The sequence below is a fragment of the Camelus bactrianus genome, chromosome 11 (genome assembly GCF_048773025.1).
Source record: "Camelus bactrianus isolate YW-2024 breed Bactrian camel chromosome 11, ASM4877302v1, whole genome shotgun sequence".
Classification (NCBI taxonomy): domain Eukaryota; kingdom Metazoa; phylum Chordata; class Mammalia; order Artiodactyla; family Camelidae; genus Camelus; species Camelus bactrianus.
In genome coordinates, this window is record NC_133549.1 from 67077295 (window position 1) to 67102823 (window position 25529).

General features: G+C 53.3%; 1 protein-coding gene across 2 annotated transcripts in view; it reads left to right on the forward strand.

Moving 5' to 3' along the window:
- Positions 1-345: 345 nt before the first annotated feature.
- Positions 346-25529, forward strand: part of UNC5B (unc-5 netrin receptor B) — an 84126-nt gene continuing 58942 nt past the window's right edge. For both annotated transcript variants that reach the window (XM_010951642.3, XM_010951643.3), the window contains exon 1: positions 346-906. In XM_010951642.3, the coding sequence (XP_010949944.1) occupies positions 828-906 (79 nt within the window). In that variant the 5' untranslated portion in view covers positions 346-827. The remainder of the gene's footprint in view (positions 907-25529) is intronic.

The window sequence follows — 25529 nt, forward strand, 5'->3', positions numbered from 1 at the left end:
ACCCCCACATGTAGAAAGCATAGAATGTAATACAAACCAGGAAGTCAAAACGAGTCCTGAGTGTAATTAGAGGAGAAAGCTGACACAGCCAAGCCAAAGGAAAGCACAAAGATTCATTTCCCTAGTTTCTGGAAGTGAAAATTGGGCAGATTCCGCTTCCAGCTACGATCCAGCGGCCGGGTTTTTCAAAGCTCCGGGCCCAGCGGCTGGCGAGGACCCCCCGCAAAGGGCCCCCAGCTCCGCCGAGGCCGCGCCTAGCTGGCCGTCCTTGACCCACCTTGAAAGGCCCTCCGCCGGCTCCGCCCCCACCCGCCCAGGCCCCGCCCCGGCGGCGCGCGGTCCCTCTCCGCTCTCGGACTCTGTAGGGCGAGCGAGCGGCAGCGCTCAGCATTGTGGCAGGCGGCGGAGGCCCGCGAGGGCGCCGGAGCCGCCGGTAGTGGCGGGGCGCAGGGAGGCGCGCACGGGGAATTGGACGGCGCGGCGTCGGCCGCTGCGAGCGCGACTGAGCGCTCTCTCCTTCGGTCGCCTAACTTCGGAGCCAGGACGCCGGAGCCCGGGAAGCGCTCGAGCCCCGGAGCCTGAGGAGCGCAGAGAGGGGCGCGCAGAGCCTGGCTGAAGAGCGGGCGCAGACACCCATCGAGCTCCGAGCGCCAGGCAGCCCTCTGCGAAGCGTGGCTGCCGCTGCCCCCACGGAGGGCACGGGCTGGCGTGGCCCGGCGCCGGGGAGGACGGCGAGGAGGAGGCGGCGGCGGCGGAGACGGCGGCGGCGAGACTGGGGCCAGGGAGAGAGCCCCGGGGGAGAGGCGCCCGAGCCGGGCCGCGGGAGCATGTGGGCCCGGAGCGGAGCGCGGGGCGCTCTGCTGCTGGCGCTGCTGCTCTGCTGGGATCCGAGTCTGAGCCAAGCAGGTAGGGAGTGATCGGGTATGGAGGCGGGGACGAGGGGACTCTGATACCTAACTCTAACCCGAAGTTGAGCGGTCCATCACCCGGTTGGTGTGCGCAGGGAAAGCGGCAAGGGCGCCCAAGTTAGAAGGTAGATTTCCCTGCCCCTCCAAAGTGGGCGGTGGCGCAGCCATCTCGCGGGGGGAGGGCGAGGCGGTCCGCAGGCACTCCTGTTCCCACCTGGAAGAAATCGCTTCTTTTCCCTGGAACAGTGTCCCAGTCTGGGTGTGCGCCTTCTGTAGAACCCGCTTCCAGGGGACCCTTGGCTCTGCGCACGCCGGGCGGCGGTGCTGAAAAAATACTGTCGCTGCGCTAGCCAGGTGTGCGCTCGCTTGCGGTTCGCCGTCAACTTCCTAGTCCATTTCCCGGCTCGCCCAGGCTCCTACACGGGGCACGGACCTGAATCCGCAGACGAGAGGGAGAGAGCAAGAGACCTGGGGAGCACGGGAAGCACGGGTCCGGGCCGCTAGCCGGAGGAGGCTAGCTTGCTGGATTTTGGCCATCGAAGTGGGGTTGGGCTGAGTCTTCCACGTACAGCTTGCCCCGAGATCTTGGGACCCGCAGGTCTGGAAGGACTTCTTTATGGTTGTTGGTTTTGTGTGTTGAGGGGAGGCGGGGAGTACGTAGTGATCCTGCTGAGTTTCCTTTTAAATGAGTCACTGACATTACCCCCGTCTGGGGAGCCGAGAAGGTGCGCTCGTCATGCTCCTACGTTGGACCCAGCAAGATGCCTTAAGGGAGTTGCTGGGCTCCTAAAATGAAGTCCCTATTCCGCCTCTCCCGCTGTGGATGTGTACATGTCTCGCTGGTCGGTAGCTAAACCAGGCATCCCTGACTGGGCTGCGTCTTCCTGGGGAGTTAGTAGACGCACCGGAGCCAACCAGCCTCTCTCTGCTGCCGGAACCCAAGCAGGTGGGCCGGTCGCCGGCAGCCCGGCTTCCGAGGAGGGGTGGGGGTGGGGGTGGGGCGCATCCTGCACCGAGTCCTCCGAGTTGTGGCTGAGAATGGGGCTGGAAAACTGGTGCAGAAAGTGGACAAGATGACGCAGCCCTCCTTCCCCCAACCCCTCCACCACCTTCCGCTGCGATGTTGATGTCCGCCGCCCTCCCCCACCCCCGCCCCGCCCCGCCCCTTCCCACATCCCGGCCCCCAACCTATAGTCAAAGATCTCTCACTCTGGAATTAATAATTCCCACGGCCCAGGAGTGAGAGCTTGGTTTTAGCACATCCCCCACCTTTTTTTTTTTTTTTTGCCACCTCTGTGCTGTAAAGTTACAACACAATCATTTGATCCAAGTTAATTATGATTTGGGCAGACTCTGGTATTTAAAGCAGTGTTTTGAAGTTGGAAGGTAATGATGGAGGAGGGGGCAGACTGCTGAATGACCAACCTTGTTTTAAAGAGTGCAGTTAGATGTGGGTGGTGCTGAGCTGGGGTGTTGGTTTCTGGTTTGTGGGTGTTTGAGGGGAGATGATAGAAGGGTAAAGTGTCTGTAAATGGCACATGGGCAGGGTTGAGTCCTGGGAAGCTGCTTTTGGACCAGGAGGGCAAGGGGATCAGGAATGAATGCTGAGGTTACTGGGGTGGAGTGCTGGCTAGGCAAAAGAAAGACTGAGATAACTTGGCCTAGAGTTTCCAGAGCTACAAGGTGTACTTGGCTGGGGAGGCTGGGGGTGGCCTGCCTTGCCTGCTTAACAAAATATCCGGCCCCTACCTTCCCCAGAAGAAACCTCAGGCCCAGGGCTTTGATGGATTTGGGTGCGTCCTGTGCGCAGCCAGAAATGGCCTCTAATACCGGGCTTTGATTTCTCACTAGCGAGCAGAACTGGCATTGGAATTGTGCTCATTACTTAGCGTAGCATGGGTTGCCTGCCCACCAGCCTGGAGAGGGGCCAACTGGTGGGATCTGCCTGCTGTCTTCCCTTTGCCCTCAGAAACCAGCCTTCAGGAGCGAGAACATGCACCTTCCTCCTACACAGCCCTTGTACTCGAATGTCACAGGCACAGAGCATTTTTCAGAATGTTCTTTGGGTCTTCCCCACGGATCCCTCATAAAAAGCTCCATTTCACAGATGGGGAAAACCAAAGCCAGAATGTTGGCTTTCCTCAAATCTTGCCTTCACTTGACCACAGATTGCAGATTTGTATCCAGGACTTCTATCCAATAGCCAGGCTAGTTCAGGACACTTCGGACTACTCCTTGTAAGGGATCCCATCCACCCCCCTGCCATGAGCATCATATCAAGCTGAGACAGAGAAGGCTACCCCCACAGAGTGTGTGGGGGGGGTGGCTCTTTCTTGGCTGTGTCCATGCTGTCCTCAAGGCGCAGGCGCCTCTCTCTCCTTTCCCCCACCCCTATCCCCGGTGAATATGGGAATGAGTTCCCTTTACAGCACTGAGAATTTTTTTTTAAGCCATAAAATTTGATGGTGGTGAACTCAAACCCGGATCCATAAAACCAAGACTCTTAGAAGGAGATGTCAGCAGTGACTGGCCAGTTGAAGCCACTTCAAAAGCCCAGGTTGGCCCTGGGAATCTCCTCCCACCCATCCCTCAGCCTTTCCTGGAGCTTTTAATGAGCCTTTCGTTGGCTTCTGGCTGGGATAGTTGAGAAGGAACCAAAGTGTCATGATAATACTTCTTTTTAAGACACAATTAAAATCAGAGTTTTCCTAGTGTCTCTGCTGTGTGTGTGTGTGGTGGTCTGTTCCTGTCTCATATAGCAAATGCCCATTTCACTTCAACAAATGGAAAATCAAGAGTGTCTTAATGGGTTTTCTCATTAAAGTGAAAGTACCACTTCAGGAGAGGAATTTCGTGCATAATTTCTCTCCTCCCTCCTCTCCCCACCAGACAACCTGAGAATTCTGTAGGACAAAACAATTCCCCTCTCTTCCAACCGAATATTTAACTGCTGAAGCTTTGGGACAGGCTCTGACTTGCCCAGGACTACACTGGGACTTGGGTATAGAGTTGGGATTTGAACTCAGGCCTCATAAACATCATTCTGGGTTGCAGACTGGCTGCATGGGTCAGGGATTAAGATTCTGAAATCAGGGCCCCACCAAAGGCAGGCAGCTAAAGATGAGGTTGGTTTGGTAGCTGAGTTTGAATGGGACTCATAGCAGGAGTGGAGAAAGGATAGGGGAAGGAAGTTGGGAGTACGGACCTAGGAGAGGTGGAACAGGGCTGGGCCAGAGGTCAAGGTGAGACCCTGAGACCAGGCAAGTGCCCAAAGGTAGCTTCACCCTCCAACACTGATCCGCTCAGCAAAAGCCCCCACCTTCCCCAGGTCAGATGAAACACAGGTCGCACTCCCTTGGGCCGCAGGGCTACACATTAGTATTTTAGAGCTCTGTACCCATTTGTATAGTTGGGGACAGAATAGGTTTTTACTTTTTTATTTTGAAGCTTTGAGGGCTCATCTCCTGCATTCACTTTGTTTCTGCTGAGCTCAGGTATTGTGACCTGTTTCTGGCTGCCAGGCCAGGCCCTCAAGTCTGCTCCTACTTCTCTTTCCCTTTCACCAGCAGTGTCTTCTAAGGAGGGTCTGGGCTGCCTAGGACTCTGGGGACAAAGCTGGAGGGGAGGTGGACCTCTTACATTCCAAGTGCTTAGAAAGCAAGATTAGTGATTCTGAATGGCCCATCCTGGAGCCTCCTCCCAGGCATACGGGCCAAATATGTAGTCTTTTGAACCTTAGCTCTGGGATTGGGGTAGCAAGGAAGCACCTTGGAGCCCATCGAGGCCTGGAGGAAAGGGAGGAGAGGCAGGGTCATAGCCTGGAATTTAGGGGTTGCTCCCGTGGGACTGGGGAGTAGAGAGAAACTGCTCCCTGGCAGGATGGCCCCCTGGGGAGAGAGGAGGAAGCAGCCGCAGAGGCCAGACCTGGCGCTTCTGGCGTCCTCCTCCTCCTCCCCAGTTTCCTAACAGCTTCTACAAATGGAGTCATTAAAGCTGTGAAGGCAAAATGAAACCAAACAAGTGCATTCTGTGCTTTTCTGTTTCTTTCCTTTTTTTTAAGGAAAATTTTAAGTACCGTAATTAGAATAATAGGAGGAAGGGCATTTTCAGGAGAATGGAGGGAATCCACCTCGCCTTCCACTCTTTTGATTTGCTTCTGAAATTGGGGCGGGGGCGCCACCTCCTCCCCTCTGTAGGCCTCCGCTCAGCCGGGTGCTGCCGGACTCTGGGCTTTTTAGGAGAAGCCTAGCCACGGCTCCTCGCTGGGAGTTGGGCCTGCCCGCTGGATTCGAACTCCGGCAGGCAAGCCCTGGTGAGGCCAAACCACAGGTCCCTGCGGCGCCCCTTTCTCTCCGATCCTTGGCTTCAGCAAGGCTAATGGCAGCGAAAACATTCGCTGAAAAGCAGGCGTAAATCAGCCGCCTCCCCGCTCCCCCCGCCCCCCAACCCTCTACCCCTTTTGTTTCCTCTTCCTTCTCTTCGAAAGCCCCGAGTTGCTGGAAGCTCCCGAATTACCCTTGCGGACGAAGCGGCCAGATTAGCATCTCCGCCGCTGGCGGGGCTGATTCAGCGCGCACCTTGGCACTACCCGCTCCCCGTTCCCTTCCTCTTCTGCGCCCCTCTGGTCCCTCTTGCGCGCTTGCTGCCCCTCTTCACCCCCTCCTCTGCGGAGCTAAATCAGTCTGCAGGAGCCCAGGAGCTCTCACGCCGCTGTTAGGGAGTGAGAACGCCGAGCCTCCCTCCTTCTCACCTCCTAGAACAGGCTGCCCCCAGCGCCTCACAGCTTCCCCACCGTGGGGCTGTTTTATCGAGGAGGGCAGGTTGTGGGTTTGAGAGTGGGCATTAAGGTGGGGGTGGGGTGAGAATGTGTATGGAGGGGATGGGGAATGATGGGAGTGTGCAGTGGGAGGTGAGGGTAGCTGTGGTACTGTGATGGTTGTTAGGTGTGTGTGGAGGTGATGTGCGCAGGAGGAATGGATGTGTGTGTTGAGGTGTGTCTTTTGCATACGGGATGTGTGAGGGAGGTGGCTGTGTGTGTGTTTGGGTGTATGGGGGGTGTGCAGTGTACATATGAATTCAGCTGTGGTGTTTGTGTATAAATAGGTATGTATAGTGTGGGGATGGTGAGTCACCAGCAGGCCTGGGAAGTTCATCCATTGTACTCTGTTGGGGATGCCTGTTTGAGATGGGACCAGGTGAGCAGGATTTGGTCCAAGTGCAAGTCATGGAGTTGGAAGGGCAGAGGCTGGCTTTCCACTGAGGGCAGATGAAATAGGCCTACCTGAGGGTGGGTCCTGGTGCTCCAGAGGAGAAAGCTTGACCATAGACAGGTCCTCTAGCCAGCCCAGGAGCTTGGGTGACTGCACCCAGAGAACAGGGGTCTGAGACTTGGGGTCTCCTGCAATCAGCTCCTGGCTTACCTAGAGCAGTAGCAGGGCCTGTGGTTTGAAAATCTGCTCTTTGATCCAGGTCAGGCTCATGCTTCAGCCCTTTGGGGGAGTGGAGTCTCTGGAATTTGCTGGAGAAGAGGCAAGCAGAGCTTGGGTGAATGGCATCTCTCATGGAGAGCAACGTGGGCAGCCATGGCTGAGCCTGGGGCTCTCACTGGATGCAATTTAAAGAGGACACATGCACACACAGACACACACACGAGCCCTGGACTCTGATGTTCCTTGATCACAAAGGGCTCCCCTCCTTTCCCAGTTCCCCTGCCATCCTTAACTCTAGGATAAGGTGTGCTCCTGTGGAGCAGAGAGACCTATGGGAAAATCACAGGCCCACTGATGTACATATTGTTTTACAGTTTATATTTGTAAGACCTCGCTTTGTCCTTGTAAGACCTCACTTTGTCCTTGTAAGACCCCTTGAAATATGGTAAGTGAGATTCCAAGAGCCTCTGTGTTAAATGAGGGCAACCACACTAGAGCTGACCTTTGAACAATGAGAGGGTTGGGGTGCCGACTCCCCAGCAGTCAAAAATCCTCTATCTGCTATTGCATCCTCAGTAACAAAGGAATTGATAAATAACTCACCCAAGGGCAGGAAGCTGAAACGGTTTGGGTAGAATCAGGACTCAAACCCTCGTTCTTTTGATTCCGTGTATTGTGATCTCTAATCCAAAGTAAACTCGTCCTCACACTTAATTAATTTAAAGATCTGTAACATGAGAATACAGGTACTATATTTATTGAAAAAAATCCGCACGTAAGTGGACCCACACAGTCCAAACCCACGTTGTCCAAGGGTCAAATGTCTATGCAGGGAAGAGCACCAAGTTCTAAGCCTTGGGGCTTCCTGGAGAGGGTGATGGGAGCCAGACCTTGACTCTCCTTTCAGGTCTTTCTAAGGGCATTCCTGAAGAGGAGACAGGATGGGGGCAGGCCCAAGACTTCTCCCACTCTCAAGAAAGTGGCCTTGTCAGCTCTGCATGGCCTCTGTCCTGTGTGGACACCAGTCCTTGGTGAGCCAATCTTCGGCCATATTTCTACTCCTGGCCCTCCCAGGCCCAACTGATGGGGCGTGTCTTGGGGACCCACCCTTCTGAGCTACTTCTGGGGCTGGCACTTGAGAGGAAAAGATTTCTTATTCTTTGATTTGCTCTCTGTGGTTCTTGAAGATGGAGTTAGCCCAGAAAACACTTTTTATAAGCAGTGGTAGGGATAATGTTGGGGATGGACACATGGGGAGATATATTTCTTTGCCTTCTGCCACACCCCCACCAGAGAACTCAGAGTAGATAAGGAGAGGATGGAAACTTCAACCCAGCTACTCCCATGACCTAGCTGGAGGGGGCAAGCTCACTTGTCATCACCTCTAGGAACCTCCAACCCCTCTACGCACCCCTCCTCACAGAGGCCCCTCCCCAGGGCCTCAGCTTCAGTGCAGAGGGTGCACCGCATGGCCACCTGGGACCCTGAGGAGGTTAACATAGCCCCCCAGCGTTGTCACTTACTGACACTGTGGCCCTGGGCAGCTCACATAACTGCTGTGCCTCAGATGTGGCGGTTCCACATGGGGATATAATAGTATTGTCCTCACAGGGTTGTTTTGAGGTTCACATGACCTGATATATGATGAAGCACTTAGCCCAGCCTGGCACACAGTGAGCTCAGGAAGTGCTCAGGAACAGCCTCCTCAGGAGGGAGCCAGTGATACCAGGGGATAGGGGAGGGGAAAGCAGGGAGGCTTCTGGCCTGGGAGTTAGGAGACTCTGGTTTTTGCTCTTTCTCAGCTGTGTGACCTTAGGCAAGTGCCTTTCCCTCTCTGGGTCTGATCTGTAAATTTGGGGTAGGGGAAAGGTGAAAGGATGATCCTTAAGGGCTCTTGTTTGTTTGTTTGTTTGTTTGTTTGTTTTTGTTTTTGTTTTTCTGGTTCCCTCTGAAGAGGCCCCAGCAGCCAGCAAGAGACAGAGGTAAGCAAGGACCAGAACCACTGTGTTTACAGAGGCCCCTCCAGAAAGTCAATATATCGACTAGAATGCCCTTGTGAGCATTATGCGGCCCTGGGTCTCTCTCTCTCCAAAGCTATAAATCACCCTCTGGGATCTCAGTCCCTTTTTCCTGTTTGGTAAGCATCTCCTACCCCACAGACAGAGAGTCCCAGATGCCAAGCAGGGCCCAGGAGGCAGAGAAGGCCCCCATTGGCAAAGGCAGCCTGGGTGTGTGAGGAAAGACACTTGTTCCCCCTACCCTGCCACCTCCGGGGGCCTGCAGAGAGTGTGGTAGGAACACACTGCCCAGACCTGACCATCTCATTCCAGTTTATTTCTCAGGGGTGGAGGGTGGCCAAGCTTGGGGGAGGGGGAATGAGAACTCCCATCCCCACATCGGGTGTTGGAACAGGCCCAGTCCTAAACCTTGGTGCACAAGCACATTCATTCATTTTGAGCAAGTACTAGGTTCCGGGGCCAGATGTAGGCAAAGCACCAACCTGATCCTTGAACTGAGTTGTGTCACCTCTTGAAGCATGAGCGATGTGCCAAGCCCGTGATGCTGGGGTGCAACAGGAGTGTGTAATGGTGCAACAGAGAGGAGCACTTCTGATGAGCCAAGATGCGCATGTACTGGGAGGGATGTGGCGTGGTTCTTAGAGGGTGGGCTGTGCAGTCAGACTGCTTGGGTTCAAATCCAGGCTGTGCCAGCACCTGGCTATGTGTCCTGGAGCAAGTTGCCTACCCTCTCTGAGCTTTAGTTTCTTCATTGGTAGAGTGGGAGCGGCAATAGCACCAGACTCATCAGATCCTTGTGGGGATGAATGAAGTAATGTGTACAAGTGCTTTGCATATTCTAAAGCGCTCGATAACACTCACTGTCCTCCTCCTCCTCATTGTTATTGGTGCCAAGTATTGGGTGGTACAATAGGAAATCCTTCAGCTACTGAGAGAAGGCTCCTGTGAGCCTGGGTGGTTGGTCAGAGAAGGCTTCCTGGAGAAGAAAAGGATGGTGCTTGACTGGCCTTTGAAGGATGAGCAGAGTTTGAGTGAACAGAAAGAGTGTTCCCGGTAGAGGGTATACATGTGAAGGTGTGGGGTGGGAACATCTGACACACCCAACCCAGGAAACAGATTCTGAATTCAGCCATCTGATCACCTGGTGAAACAAGATTTCTGGAGCCAGAGGTCCCTTCTTGGTGGAAAGAGCCAAGGCTTCGAAATTAAAAGGATTTGCCTCTCACTGCGTACCTGGGCCAGGTGGCTCAACTTCTCTATACCTCAGTGTCCCCATCGATGAGGTGGGGGTGACCCCACTACCTATACTGGGTGGTGCTATGATGTGAGTCCTGGCACAGAGTAGGTTCCATTGATTCCCACTGGCTTTCCTCCTTCCTGCCTCCCCCCACCCTCAATCTGGCTGACCCCTGACTGGGGCTGGGCCCTGCTTCTTTTTCTGTACATCTCTGAGCAGGAAAACAGGGGGACAGAGAATTCCTAGTGGCGCTGCCCGGTTGACCAGGGGGCCAGGAAGAGGGGCAGGAAGAGAGGGGGTGCCTTTTCTGGTCCTGATGCCCACCCGGGCCTGATAGATATCAGGAGGCATCCCCAAGGTCTGGGAGGAACATCTCCTGCTGAGATCACCCAGAAGCCTGTAACCCCAGAGGCCCTGAACGGCGTCTGGAGGCCTTACTGGCGTCAGGAGACAGAGCCAAAGGAGAGCAGCTCTGTAATGTGATCAGAGGTGCCCGCCTGCCCAGCCTGGGGCCTGGACACCCATGGAGGATGCAGAGCTTACAAGAAGTAAAGGCAGAAATTCTGGGAAAGGTAGTTGTTCCTGGCCCCCTCCCCCATCCCTCCTTTGGTCATTCTGTGACACAGCAGGACAGAATGAGACTTCGAGTGAGCAATGACCTGGGGTGTGGTGGAGTATGTCCTATGGGGCCTCTTCCTGCCCTTCTCTTTCCTTATTACCCAAGCTGGGGCCCTGGGGATTAGGAGGGCAAGATGGGATTGAAACAACCAGGTGATGGGTGAGCAGCGGTGACACTCAGTGACTAGGGAGACTGGGTCAGATTTGTCTGATTTTGCTCACTTGCCTGTCTCTGGCGCCAAGCACAGTCCCTGGCACACAGAGGGTGCTTGGTAAACACATGTAGAACGGATGAATGAGCAACTCGTGGTCAGTCTTTGCTGTGACTCGGTCCCCACCGTGCTTTGGACTTGCTGCTATAGTTATGTAACCACAGAGTTGGAAGATTCTCATTGCTTTGCTTACAGCCCCCACCCCTCCCCACCTTTGCCTACTTCTCTCTGTTCTTTCTCTCCTGCTTGCTGACTTGGGTCTCTTACTATGCACCGGCTACAATGGAAGTCATAGCCAAGTCTTAAGTGGTCAGAGCCCCCAGGTAGAAATTCACTAAATCCAGTTGGAGCAACAAAGAATTAATCAAGTACTACAGTCAAGTGCCCTCAGTCCCCTTGTGTGGAGAAGGCAGACTGGTGGCCATTTGCTGGGCTGGTAAACTTTGTACTTATCTGCAAGGTAGTCTTAACAAAGCCCGGCTGGTCCAGGCCCTTTAAAGATGTTTGTTTCCTCCTTGCAGTCCCAAGCCCATTGATTTTTCCTCTCCATCTTGCCTTCTAGAGGCTCAAGAGAATGTCCATTGCAGGGACACTGGCCCTGAGGCCTGGGAGCATGTGTGGGCTGAGAAGGAATATCCAAAGGCTCGTGCACAGAGTCGGATCGGAGGCCTCAGTCCTCCAGAGCACCTGCCACCAGTGTCGGCAGGAGCTGGGTTTGATGCAGGGGAGCAGTTTTGGCTACAGAGTCTGGCTAAGCCAGGCTCCCCCTGGCACTGCGTCCAGTGTTAACATTCAGGGAGCATCCCTGGGAGATTAAACAGCCCTAGGCCCTTATCTGAGGCAGCAGTAGTCCTGGCCCCACTGCCACCCTCACAGCTGGGCACCCGCTGGCCCTTGCCAGGAGCCCCTAACACAGGCTGAGCTGAAACTCCTGTCTGGCAGCCCAAGACAGCCAGGGCTGATGGGCACAGCAACCCCTGCTGCAAATCTGATCTAGCCCCACATTTTCCTGCCAGTGCACCCCACTCAGTACAGACACACACACACACACACGCACACACATAGGAGACAACAGCAGAAACAGCCCTGAGTTGAGGATAAGGAAGCCTGGATTCTAATCCTAGCCGTGCAGCTAATCTGCTGTGTGGCATTGAGCTAGTTCCTTTCCATCTCTGGGTTCAGTGTCCTCATTTGTCCTAATGAAGAGGGTCTGCCCTAGAATCAGTAAACTGGGTTCAAGTCCTGGTTCCATCACCCCTTGGGGCAGGGAGGACAGGACCTGTGTTTCCATTTCCCTGGCAGGAACCTTCTGCTGGTGGGTGGGCCCTGGCTTCTCCCCGTGGCCTGGCTGGCCATGGCTATGCAGCTCGATGACAAGAGTTTGGGTCCCTTCCCACTCTCTCTGCTCCATAGCCTGGAGCAGAGGAGGCCAGAGGCCACGTCAGGGAAGGTTAGTGTCAGTGCTGGGTTTGATGTGTCCGAGCCAGCACACCATCTGCCGTGCCCACCAGAAGTTACATAATCCCTCGGCCGGCTGCCTGTTCTTAGAAAACGGGACAGGCAGAACCAGCAGGGAGTAGAGGCTCAGGTTTTCTTGCCTGCACTTTGTTCCCTCACAGTCCACCATCTCCCTGGACGTGTCTTCAGTCTCTGAGCTCTTCCCACTCTGTCTGGAGCCTGAGACATAAATGCCAAGACAGAGCAGGGCTGAGGTTGGAAGGGGACGCAGCAGGCCTTGAGGACTGCTTGCTGCCTAGCCTTGGGGTATCCTGCGGGCTGCTTGCTGACAGCACACTTGGTCAGCAGCCCTCCCTAGCCCCTCACACCATTCGTCTGCTGAGCTCGGGCAGGTGGGCTGAGGAGGGCAGTTCAGGGCTCTGGGAAGTAGGGGCAGGCCCTCCTCCCAGTTCCTACAGAGATGTTCCCCTTCCAACACCTTATCAAATAATAAACATTTTTGATATATCTAAATAACAGCTAAATAATGCTGCCTATGCATTACTAAGGCCTTGCGAATCACTGAGACCCAAGATCCCGTCCTGTCTCTTATTTGCTAGCCATGTGATGTTGGCCAGACTACTTCACCATCATTAGTCTCAGTTTCCTCATCTGTTAAATGAGAATTCATATAGCTATCTTGAGGCTTGAATCAGACAATAGTATGTATAGAGGACAGAGAAAGTGTTCAATAAATGGTAGCTGTCATCATTGGTATCCAATTCCATTTCCTTTTCTTTTTTTGAGGAAAATAATATATAATTACTAAATCTTATTTATTCTAGAAAAGTGAGATTGGTTCAAAATTAATCCACTAATATTAATAACACATGCCAAATTAATATCAGAGAGCATATTAACAAATCTAAGGGGACAAAATCATATGATTATAAGTGCTGAAAAAGTCTTGGACAAAACACAACAACTATTCTTGGTATAAACATTCAAAAATACAGGAATTAAAGGATAATTTTTAGTATGATTATATATATATAATATATATATACACACACACACACCTTAACCCTGAAGTCAGTATCTTATTTAATGAGGGAACACTAAGAGCATTTCCATTAAGATCACTAAGAAAGCATGGATGCCCTCCATCTCTCCTACCATTCAACACTGTGCTAGAAGTATTAGCCAATGTAATTAATTAAGAGGGTTCAGTTAGGGGCACAAGAATGGGTAAAGAAGAAGTAAAACTATCCCTACCAGATATTAAAACATACCATAATGCCTTATAATTTAAAAAATGTGGAGCTGGTTCATGAATTGGCAGATAGGCCAATTGAAGATAAGATAAAGCCCAGAATTAGACCCAAATGTATATGGAAATGGCATGTATGCAAATGTGGTATCTCAGATCACTGGGATAAAGACAGACTTTTTAATAAATGGTGCTGGGAGAACTGAGTAGCCATGTAGAAAATGATACACTTTGATTCATATTTCACACCAAACAGAAAAATAAACTTTTAATGGACTAGGGATCTAAATGTAAACAGTGTTACCATACAGGTAGTGCTAGATGGAAACTGGGGGAATTTATCTTCAATGTTGGGGTAGGGAAAGGCTTTCTAACTATGACTCAAAATCCAGAGACAAATTAAAAATTGATAATTTTTATTACATAAAATTTAAAAAATTTTTACAGTAAAGTGTTCTAAAGAAAGTCAAAAGACAAAAATATTTGATAAACTGGGAGGAAATGTTCATAATATATACCACAAAAGACCGAGGTCTCTAGTACATAAAGCATTCCAAAGTACTGAGGGACAAAGGACCAAAAAAAATGATTAAAAAGTGGGAAAAAGACATGAACAGACAATTCACAGTGACCCTCAAACATGAAAAAATGTTAAAACTCACTTATAGTTAGAAAGATGCAAATTAAAATAACTGTGAGATATTACTTCTCACAAGACTGGAAAAATTAAAAATTATGACTATACATTTCCATTGGGGAGGCTGTGGGAAACAGGCACTTTCAGATGCTGCCAGTGGGAATGCAAATTGGTATAATCTTTCGGAGAGATGGTGTGGCAATACTTAAAACTGCATCTACACTTTATTTTTAGCCTGAACAATCCTAATTCTAGAAATCAATCCTTAAGATATACCTTTATTGATACAAAAATGCCTATGTGACTAATGATTGATTACAGCATTATTTGTAATCACAGAATATTGGAAATACCCGAATACCTGGCAGAGTAGCTAAATAAACTATGGTACAGCCACACATACATGGGAGTACTATGCAGCCCTTAAAAAGATGTTAGAACTCTTCATGAGCTGATACAGAGAGATTCCTAGGACTTACTGGCAAGTAAAAGAAGCAAAGCACAGCAGAGTATCTGTAGGATTCCACCTTTCATGTAAGAAAGGAATGCATGTGAGACCAGGCCAGACCCAGACCGCTCTTCTCATTCTTTCATGGCCTCCTGAATACATTCGGCTTCCTCATCAGATGCCCCATCCCACTCTGCTTATAGATATAAGCAGTGAGCCCAGTGTTGGGGGACAGGTTCCCCATGCTGCCCCCAAGGAACATGGAGAGGCGCAGGACCCACAAGTGTCGGCCCTACCCTGGCTTGAGTTGTGACTTCTGGCTCTGTGTGGTCCTGACACCTCCCTGCAGCCCCTGGGACCTGCTTTCCTTTTTTGTTAAGTGGGGGTTAATGAATCCTACACCACTGGCCACAGATGGAAGGTGGGACCAATATCATAATTAGTTCATGTGTGCAAAAAGCTTTGTGAGATGTGGGATATGATGTTCTTTATTATTTATTTACAGGCTCTGTAAGTTGCTCCTTGGGACTTCGATGGGTCTTGGATCCTCCTTTTCTAGTCCCTTGTGACATACACATATGTGCACATACATATAAACACACACACTTTGTTCTATACAGAGTTGTAAAAGATGCTGAGGAGGTTGTTTCGTTTGTTGTCTCCTTGACCTGTGAGGGTCCCATCCACATACATTCCATCTGCAGGCCAGGTGTGGTATAGGCCCTCTGAGCCTGGCCTCCCTCCTGCTCTGGACCTGCTCTCCAGCCCACATGGGCCAGTTTGAACGCATTGTCTCATTTAGTCCTTGTAATGATTCTAGGAGGAAGGTGCTAGCAGAGAAGCAGAATGAAGCTTGGGAAAGTAAAGTGACCCACCCTAATCTCCCAGCTTTTAGGTCAGAGCCTAGTCTGGGAAGAGCCCTAGCCTCTGGACTCCAGATTCAGTGCCCTTTCCAGGAGCCCACTCTGCATTCACTCCCTGGAACCAGATCTTATCCACTGTGTACCTTCCTGGATGTCCTGGTGAGCACTGGCTGCTTGGTGATGACTCGTGGAGTGATTGTGTGGTGACTGAACAGAACTTGGAGCTGCTTTGTAAAATGCATAATGCCCCGGTGATGTGATCCTGGCCTCAATGAAGTACTGTTGATTATTGGGCAGAACTGGGCTTTTCCCACAAGCCTGTCACAGCCAGCATCATCAGTCACCCTCTCCTCAGACTCTGCCCTTTTAAGGATTGGTCTGAGAGAGTGTGTGTTCATGTGGGCACATGGGTAGGAAAGTTAGCCGCCATAGGGGGTTGTCTGCACCCCTCAAGCGGCTGCAAGTCAGATGGTCTAGGGGGGAAGGGGCCGGGACACAGAGCGCGTGGGGCTTTGGGCAGGCAGTGGAGGGCATAATTGCCGGAAGGTCTTGCTCTGACCCCTGAGAACGCTGGTTGCCAGTCAATAAGTCATTTATTACATCCTTGACAGCATCCTTCTCTGCCCTACCCTGGGCCCTGTGCAGCTTGCAGAGGAAAGGACAGGGCCAGTTGAGGGTCTGGCCTCTGCAGGGTCATGAGCTGCTGGAAGCCTGAAGTAAGCCATCCTCCCCACCTCCCCATTACAGCCCACTGGACGAAAGAGCAAGCCCAAGTCCCCAGGGGCCCTGATCGCCACTGAAAAGAGCTGGCTAAACGGAAGTTCCCAGGTGCTTGGGCATCTTCATCTCACTGCCTGGACTTCCTTTCCAAGCCTCCTTCCGGGGAATTGTAATGTATGCCGGGGAGGGTGCAGTCCTTAGTAACCCAGCCTGGAAGACCTTTTAAGCAGCACACGAAGGCCCAATATCCCCTTCACTTGAGTGAAAACTGGTGGTGAGAATCGGCCCCATGCTGTTTCTGGTGCTCCTGCCCACCACACGTCAGGGTGGTGCCCATCACGCACAGGCATGGAGCGCTTCGTATGAAAAGCACCTTCACAAGTGAAGCTGAGCTTCTCAGCAACCCCAGGACATTGTCAGGGGGAGTGCTTTCACTCCTTCCTTAAGATGGGGGACCTGAGGCAGAGAGAGGGAGTTGACTTGCCCAAGTCATCCCCGGACTTGCTTTGTGGCTGCTTGATTTTCCGCTCTTACCAGCCCCCTCCACTCTTGCATGGCTGAGAAAGATTAAGAAGCAATCAAGACTCTTCTAGATTGTCCTTCCAGGACCACGTGTCTTACCTCTAGGTTTTATCCCAGGAAATTCAGCAGGAGATTAGAAGGAACTATCACAACTTTCGTGCTGATTGGTCCGAGAGGCTAGGGGTACACCTGTTCAGGGCACAGGAGCTCTCCTCACCCTGGGGTTCTGCAAGGGAAGCCGCTGACCCCAGAACACACAGCCCCCGGCCTCCAGCCCTTCTGGCTGCAGCATCACCTCCAAAGGTGGAAATCAGGGCGGAGTAAGGTAGGAGCAAGCAGTGGCCGCTTTCAGTGGTCTGTCCGCAGAGGACCCAGCTTGCCTGTCCTGGACAGGGATGTTCCACAGACAGCCAGCTGCTTCTCTCTGCCCACTCCGCCCTCCTCTCCACATCAGAGACCTGGGCCACCTCCCCCTCCCCAGAATGTGCCATGTAACCTCACCATGGGTAGACAGCAGAGACCAGCCTTCCACAATAGGGAAATTCCAGACCCCACTAAATTCCAAATTCCACAGCCTTATCTGGCACCGTTCTTTCTGACCTTTGATGGGCTTCCCGGTGTGGGAGAAAGGACCTCCCCACCCTCAGAGAGACAATGGGGAGGCCCCACTTTCCCACCCCAGCCCCCCGGTGGGTCCTGGCCTTGCACCGTGGCTGGCACACATAGGTTGTTGGTACTGAGAGAAAGAACAGCCGGGAATTTGGGGGATGGGTGGACAGTGGGCCTGACAGTGACTCCAGTATGAGTCTAACTGGAGTTAACCCTTTAGAACCCTTTAGAAGGGTTTAACCCTTTCAGAAGGGAGATGCCACACAAAAGCAAGTCACTGCCTCTGTCTGAGCCTCAGTTTCCCCATCTGTTAACTGAGGGGGTTGGATCAGGGAAATCTGAGGTCCCTGATGGCTTTCAGGTGTGCATTGTCTAAAATCCCTGTAGTCGAGCCGCTGTAGAATTTCCTGAGGGGCCAAAAGAGGCCAGTTGTGACATCACTGGCCTCTCCTCCGCATTTCCTGTCTAGCCAGGACCTGTAAACAGGGGTTTTGATGAGAATGTGGGTCTGCAGCCGACAGGAGGCCGCAGTTCCCACGTCAGTAAACATGCCTCTGTGTGGAGTACTCTCACCACTGAACTTGACGTGGCTGGTTCCTTCCTGCCATCTGGGTGCCAGCTTGGCTCAGATGTCCCTTGCTCGGAGAGCCCTTCCCTGATCCCCATGCTTTGTTACTTCTCTTCTAGCACTTACTACCATCTGGAATTATGTGTGTATGTACTTATGAGCTTGCTGGTTTATTATCTGTCACCCTTCTAGCATGTCAACTCCTCCATGAGGGCATGTCACTCAGTACTGTCCCTCCAGGCCCAGAACAGCACCAGCATAGACTGGGCCCTCGTGCCCAATGGATGAATAACCAGGGTTGTATATAAGAATCTCTTAGAGTTTTTTTTTCCCCCTGAAAAATTCACATGCCTGGCCTTCACCCGTAGAGGCTCTGGTCTGGGCAAGTGAATTTTGACAGAGCACCTCAGGTGATTTAGAGGCACACTTCTTGTTTGAAAGAGAACTTGGTGGTTCTCAGCCTTGGTTGGTCAATAGTTTCACCTCTGCCTGGGTCCCACCCAGAGATTCTGACTTAATTGGGCTTAGGGTCTGGTCTGGGCATCGGGAGCTTTCAGAGTAACTCAAGTGGTTCTGTTATGCTGCTAAGATAGATGCCCCAGCTTCTGATCATCTCCGAAGCCTCTCTGGTCCAAAGGTCTGCCATTCTTGGAAAGCCCTGCAAGGCTAAGCCACTCTTTGTTCCAGACCTCCAATGGGGGTTGGTTCTTTGCCCTCCCCTCCTGCACAGTTAGAGAAAGTACTACTCTGTGTGACCCTCGGAGTTGGGAGTGTTGCCTGGGGCCCCGCAGCCCCTCTCCAGTGACTTCCTAGGAACGGCTGGTGGCTCCCTGCACTGTCCCAGCACCTCCTTTTCCTGGCAAGTCAGCTGAGCTGTGTTGGAACCTGTCTCTTCCTCTCCCCTGGTAGCACACAGTTTTAAATAAGATCTTCATTTACCAGAAGTTCACACCACAGCTTATGTGTTATATGAGAAGCAGCAATCTTAGAGTGTTCATGGGGGAGATGCTCTGGGATGTGATCAGGGAGCTGGAGGAGAAGCGACTGCAGAGAGGGTGCGGGAGGAAGGAGGAACCCACGGAATCCAAGCTGGCACCCGCCCCAGCTGGGCCCTGGCAGTGCCATGCTCCTCTTGGCTCCGCGCATGGTGGGCGGGGGAGGTTCCACCGCTCTGCAAGCTGACCTCACGGCTGCCAGGCTGCTAGAAGGCTCAGAGCTGGGGAGGTAGGGGGCATGTCCAGATCAGCTCTGCCAGCTGGCGCCCCCCAGTGCTGCTCTGGATCATTTATGTGTCTTCAGTTGGTTAAGTGGGTGCTATTGCTGTTGATCTGTCAGTTGCCTCCTGCCTTGCCTTGGAGGCTGGGATAAAGAAGGGATTTGGTGGCCATGGACAGACACCAGTCCTCCCCCGTGGCCATCCTGCCTGCTTCACTTCTTCCCACCCCAGCCCATGCAGCATCTAAATCGATAAACAAATTCCAGTTGTATGGTGCTTGCCCATTTCCAGGGTTTTTTCATGCAATTCTCTCAGCTGCTCTGTTAGGTGGGTGTGATCACTTTGCTTGTACAGAGGAAGAAACTGAGGCCGGGGAGTAGGGGGTTGAGCACCTCGTAAAAGACTCATGTGGCAAAGCTGCGACCTTGTGCCAAGGTCCCTTTCTGTGCTGCCTGCACCTGGGTGGGGGGGGGGGGGACTGGAGGGCAGGCAGGGCACTGTCGCATCTCACCACATGGTCTGAGGTATTTTACTCCAGCGGCGTTTGTCTGTTCTGGTGGCCTGAAAAATGGAAAGATCAGGGATCCAGGTACCAGAGTGCCCCGTGACCTTGAGCAAGGCTGCTTCTCCCTCTGGGCCTCAGTTTTCCCAAAGGTGAACCAAAGAGTTGGACTGGGCAGTCTTTCAGAAAGGTGCTGCCCTTCAGCTCTTCCCTGTAGGTGTTCAAGTGCCCTGGCAAGGAGGAGAAGGGGGAAGAGGGTCCTGCGGTGGCCCCATCCCAGGGTCCGTGGTACACGGCCGATGTGCTTGTAATAAATATTGAGCTGACAGATGCTAAGCCGCATCCCCAGCCTCTGAATAAATAAAAAGTTGCCCAGAATAACAGCCCGGAAAATGCTGGGGCTCCAGCCACCTCTCACCTTCCCCCCTCCCACTGGCCATGCCTTCATGCCGCCTCTTCCTACTCCCTCCCATACCCCTTCCTGTCCCCTGTCCATCATTCACTCCAGCCCCAAAGGTGGGTCCTGTCCCAGACTGGCTTTAGTTCACAGCCTGCCACCTCCACCCCCAACCCCTGGCTGCCATAGCAGCTAATGAGGACCAGCCCTTGCAGATGACAGCTGGGGGACAGGCCAGCCATGCCCTCAGGGGACTGGGGAGGTGGGTGAGGCATAGGGGAACATGCCTTTAATCCCCAGTGCCAGCCTGAAGCCTCTCTTTGTGGATACTCGCTGGCACTTCTGGCCCCCTCCCTGGCAGATGAACTAGCCCAAGTCCAACAGGAGGCTGGCCCACTCGGACTGCTCCTGGCTGAGGCCACCAGGAAATTAGGACCAGGGTGCCCATAGGTGGCCACAGGGTACTCCCAGATACCTGGCTCACACTCAGTTTGAAGTTTCTCTGTTATGTGTATGAGGGTATGTTTCCTGTCCCCCAACTGTTAGGTCAAGTGTTAAGTCATAGAATGTTACAGTGGAGGAGACATCTCCCTCATTTTACAGATAAGGAAACTAAGGCCCCAGGGTAGGGACTGGGGGGTGAGGACACCTGTCCAGAGTCACGTAGTCAGAAAGTGACAGGGCTGGATTTGAACCCACATGTGGGGCCTGTGCCCTTTACCCTCTTCCAGGGGTCTTTATTGGGGCCCCACAAAGATAACCCCTTATTCTTGGGATTTAGTGCAGCCCCAGAGGAGAAGTCCAGTCCAGGGGAACCAAAGTTCATTGGTCCTATTCTTGGTTTATGGACCACCGTGAGAAAACAGCGTGCCATCAGAAAACCTGCTTCCACTTTGTGAGAGGTGCCACTGCATGTGGGCGGCCAGGACCAAGAAGCAAAACCCCTGGCACGGCCTTCCTTTAGGTTCCCAAGTTGTGTGAGAACCCGCAGGGAGGCCTCTGGGGGTAGGGGAGGTGTGGAAGACTCAGAGTGCCAGGCAGAACACAGCCTCTTTTGATGGTCCTTGCTGGGTTCCACAAATGTCTTCATGGAGGATCCCAGTGGTTCAGTGCAAGAGGCAGTGGGGGATTTAATCCGCACTCTACAGGTGAGAGCATCGAGGCACAGTCTGTCAGGAACTTGGCCAGAGTCTTATGGCCCAGCTAATTCAGGGCTGCCGGGTCTGGGACTTACCTTGACCCCCACCCCCACCCCGTTTCCTTGGGGAGGTCCTAGGGTCAGTCTGAACAAGTGAGGCCTGAGAGCTGGGCCAGAGAGGGGAAGATTTGGTGTCTAGACCTCTTCCTAGGCAAGACGACATTCCATTGGTCCTCAGGCTCTGCTGGCCCAGAACAGACCATCGAAGTCCCTCCCTCCCCGGCACCCAGGGTGGGTTCCCTCCTCCCCTCCTCCCCTCTTCCCCTCCTCCCCTCCCCAGCTGCAGATGCAGGGCCTCCCCTGCAGGACTCCTGCCCTGCTGCCGCTGCCTCTGACATTCCGCCCCAGAAGATAAGGATCCTGTCTGGCGCCTGAGTGCTTTTTTTCTTCCTACTTTCTGAATCTGTTCCCTGATTATCTGCAGACAGCCCCTCACTAGGGGGGCCACCAGGGAGGGGGCTCAGAGCACAGAGAAAGGCATGAGGTTGGGGGTGGTTACTGGGAGGCCTGCCTCCATCCATCTGGGGTCTCGATGGCCATTTACTAAGCCTCCACTGCAGCCTGAGCCCCCAGCTCAGCAGAGAGCTGAGGACTGATTTCCCTGGGTGGACTGACCCACTTCAGTGGAAAGAAGGGGTGTGTGGACTGGGGGCTGTGCCAGAGTGGGCCAGGATGGGGACAGAGGGTGGGGTCACTTCCGTGGTCAGTGTTCCTCAGCATTGGGCCTGGACAGTGCCCAGAGGGGATGTGGTGGAGGCTGCAGCCAGCCAGACGGCCACATCCTGTGGGAGATGCTGGCCCTTCCCAGGCCAGACAGGGGCTGAGGACACTTAGGGACAGGGGAGGGAGGGTGCTCAAGGGCTCCCCGAGCCCGGCCTCCAGCTCTGGGGACTGTTCTTAGGGCAGCCAGGGCTGGTGTGGCCTCCTGGCCTCAGCCTGAAAAGGAGGGGCTTCCCCACCACCTTAGGCCTAGGACTAGGCACCATTGTCAAACCCCAGCCTTAGCATTCCAGGGCGACCCCTGGAGAACGCCTGGTCCCATTCAGGCAATGTGCAGACAAGGAGACCCATTCAGAATGAGAAGGGATCGTGCCCATCTCACCCACTGGCAGGTCAGATGCTTTTTCATCTTCCAGGAGTCAGGAGTCTGCATCATGCTCCCGTCCTGGGAGTTGGGAGCCCTAGATTCAGGTCCACGCTTTACCACTAACGTACTGTGTGACCTTGGGCAAGTTCCTTTCCCTCTCTGTGCCTTACACGCTTCCTCTATAAACTGAGGAGGCAGCCTGTGTGGAATGAGGACACACAGTCTTCTTTCAATGGGGGCAGGAGGGGACTCTGAAGATCTGAGCCCACAGACACCACCACTCTAAACCTTGTCAGACTTCCCAGGGTTGTTGTAAAGATTAAATGAGATGTTGGAAGTGATACCCTGGCCTGGAGTAGGTTCTCTATGAATACAACTATGTCCAGCTGTTAGCGGCACAGGCTAGGGATGCCAGTCCAGACCAGTCCGGCAATGCTGCTGAAGGAGCCTGGGCAGTGGAGTGTCAGGGAGACTGAGGGGCCAACCGTCTCTCTCACTGAGTGTGCTTGTGCAAGGCTTTGGAAAAGGCCCTACACCTTCCCTCTGCTCACCATTCCTTCCCCCATCCCCCTAAAACCATTTGGGGGAAGGGAAGCGATGCAAGCTCATTTTTTATGGCTTCCTGGCCCCGGAGCCAGAGGGCTGAGGATCGGGTGGTGTGGGCTGGATTCCTGAGCCTCCCCCTCGGAGCCAGCTCGTAAATATGAAGCCCGGGGCTGAGAGGAGCTGGCCGTTAAGCTGTCAGCAGAGCGCCCACTTAGAAAGTCATAAAGCTTTTCTCAGAGCTCCTCAGCTGGGCCCAGGGCTCTTCCATCCCACCCTGATGAACAGTGACCCCCTCATTCACATATGCCTTGGTGTGTCCTCCGTGCAGAGGAAATCTGCTGCCCTTCTCTGGGGGGTTGGTTGGGGTGGCCCAGGCTTAGGGATCCCTGGAGCTCTTTGAAGGCCAGTGGCAATTTTAAGAGGCCACAGAGGGGCCTGCTCCTGGATTTCTCCTCCTCAAAACAGTGAACCCTTTCCTCCTAAGGATTAGGGTTAGGGTTAGAACTAGAAACCATTTTTTTCTAGTTCCTGTCTCTGTTCCTAGCGTAAGAGGACTCAGAACCTGCCCCAAGGAGCTCAAAAAATTGCAGATGGGGGAGAAGATAGATTTTTCTATCTTCTCTAGCTTAGAGGAGGAGGGATCTCCATGACTGGGATGGAGGAAGGCTTTCTGGAGGAGATGGGAATGTGGGGACCGGAATGTGGAGGCAAACAGGCCAGCCTGGGGTGGAGGACAGCTCAGAACTTAGGGTGGGTGTAGAGTGGCAGAGGCCAAGGAGCCAGGAGCTGAACTTAGGGGCTGTGAGAACCACGGAGCTTTATGAACACATCCTCCGAGGACCCCTGTCTCTTGGTCACTAAGACTTGCCCTAATATGGACAAGCTCTGGTAAAAGACCAGGTTCAAATGCCACCTTCCCCACTCCTTAGCCATGTGTCCTGGGACAAGTTAGCCTATATGAGACTCATCTGCAACCTCGAAATGGAATTAATAGCAATCCACCCCATAATACCCTTTTGTCATGAAGTTTAAATGAAATTATATAGAGCTCAGTGGTCAGGGGTCTTTGGAGTCTGGTAGCCTGGATCCCAAACTGAGTTTTACCTCTTACCAACCATGTGACCTTGGATGGTTATTTCACCTCTCAAGGCCCCAGTTCTCCCACCTGTAAAATGGAGGTGAGAATAGTGAGGATCCAGTGTTAGCATGTGGAGTGCCTCTAAGGTGGTTAGCACAGAGTAGGTGCAGGGTCAAGTGTGTCTTGGGAGCCTCCTGCCTCTGTCCTCACTGAGCCTGCAGCTTCTCTAGGTTCCAGGAGGGACAGCTTTATTGGGAGCAGGAGTGATCTTTAGCAGGTCTTCATAAGTCCTTTTCTGTCTTAAGAAACATTTAATGCTTACCCTAAGGCTAGTAAAAACAGTAAAACGCCAGGCAGTCCGTTTTCCTCCTTTGTGGTGAGCGGGTAGGTGGGGGAGGAGGGGTGGTAACCTGAGCGGGGAAGGATGAGGAAGGTGGGGAGAGGCCCCACCAGGCAGGTAACTGGGGATGGAGGGGCCTCCTCTGTCTTCCCACAGAGGGGTGGGAGAGACGCTGGCTTCCACTGTGTCGCCTCATTAACCTCCCCACAAATAGCCTGACTGCCTGGAACTCCCTCAGGCAGAAATCAGGGGCTGTTCAGAAACTAAACAAATAGGAGTGTGATCATTAAACATAAGGTGGTGCTGGTGGCCCCCACCCCAGGTGGAAAGCCTGCTTCCTGTTGGAAACACCGGTCTCCAGGCCACACAGAGCCCTGGGAAGGGACTGCTCATGGAACTGAGAGGTAGACTGTTGTGGAGAGTTCTGAGTACTTCTGAAGGGGGGGGCACCCACCAGCAGGCTTGGTCCCTCCCCAGGGAGGAGGGAGTGCAGGGCTGCTGCCGTCTCTCCCAGGCTTCTGGTGAGCCCCAGGCTTTGTGGCTCCACTCACTCTTGTCCTCTGTCCTCCCCGCCTGCCTTGACCTTGCCAGGCACATGAGGCCCCACCTCCATGTTTTGCATACCCCTCCCCGCTGCATCTTCAGTCTCCTGCTGGGCCTCTTAAGGCTCAGCCTTAGAAACTGAGGACTGATAACTTATTTCCGTGCCCTAGAGCCATTCTGGATGGTGAAGAGGGTGGGGTCAGATTTGAGTGGCGTGTCCTCCAGCCACCCCAAATCCACCCCACCCCACACCCATCCCTGGGGTGCCTGTGACCCAGGAGAGGCTGACTTAGCACCTCCTCTCACCTCAGAGACACCTAGCAGTCCAGGGTTCACATGGCAGCAATGACTTTGTGGGTAGTGGGGTGAGTTTTAGCAGCAGCCTGGGAAGGGGAACCGTCTTCCACAGTGTAAGGTCACCAGAGACCCCCCTCCCCCAAGAGAGCCTAGTCACCGGGAAGGGGTGCTGAAGTAGCAGCCGGTGCAGGGAATGAAGGAGGCTGGCAGTAGCCATCTCATTAGCGGGGTGGGTGGGACAAGGGACAGCAGGGTGGTTCCTCACCCTGCTGAGCAGTTAGGAGCTCCCCTCCTTGAGTCACCTGGCTGCCTTATCACTTCTCCTGCACCGCATTTCCCTCTCACCTGCAGTTCCTACCTCATAGGAGGCTAGGAGGGCCTGATAAGAATCCCTGAGAAGGATCCAGCTCAGGGCTGGTAAATTGTTAGTGCTCTGCTGTTAGTATTTGGTGTTAAACTGGTCTACCCCCACTCCCACCCCCACCCCATTCTCTCTGTTCAGCAGTGCAAGAGCAGGGCGTCGTCCCCAGGTGTGCAGCAGACTCCTGGGCCATGAGTGATACCCAGTGCCAGAGGGTTCCTGGTGAGCCTGAAGCCCTGATTTCTTGAATCAGCCTCACAGAGTTCCATCCTATTTCTGCATGCACTCTGTACATAGAAATCAATGGGTTTGCCCTTGGGAGCTGCCTGTTCTGTTGGGGAGACTGGCCTTGGGCTCCTGGAGAAATAAACAGGTGTCCTATGTGGGGTGCTTGGAGGTGGGAACAGCTGGGCTCCAGTGGCTCCAGATAGGGTGAGAAGGTGGACATTAGAGATGGCTCCTGCTGAA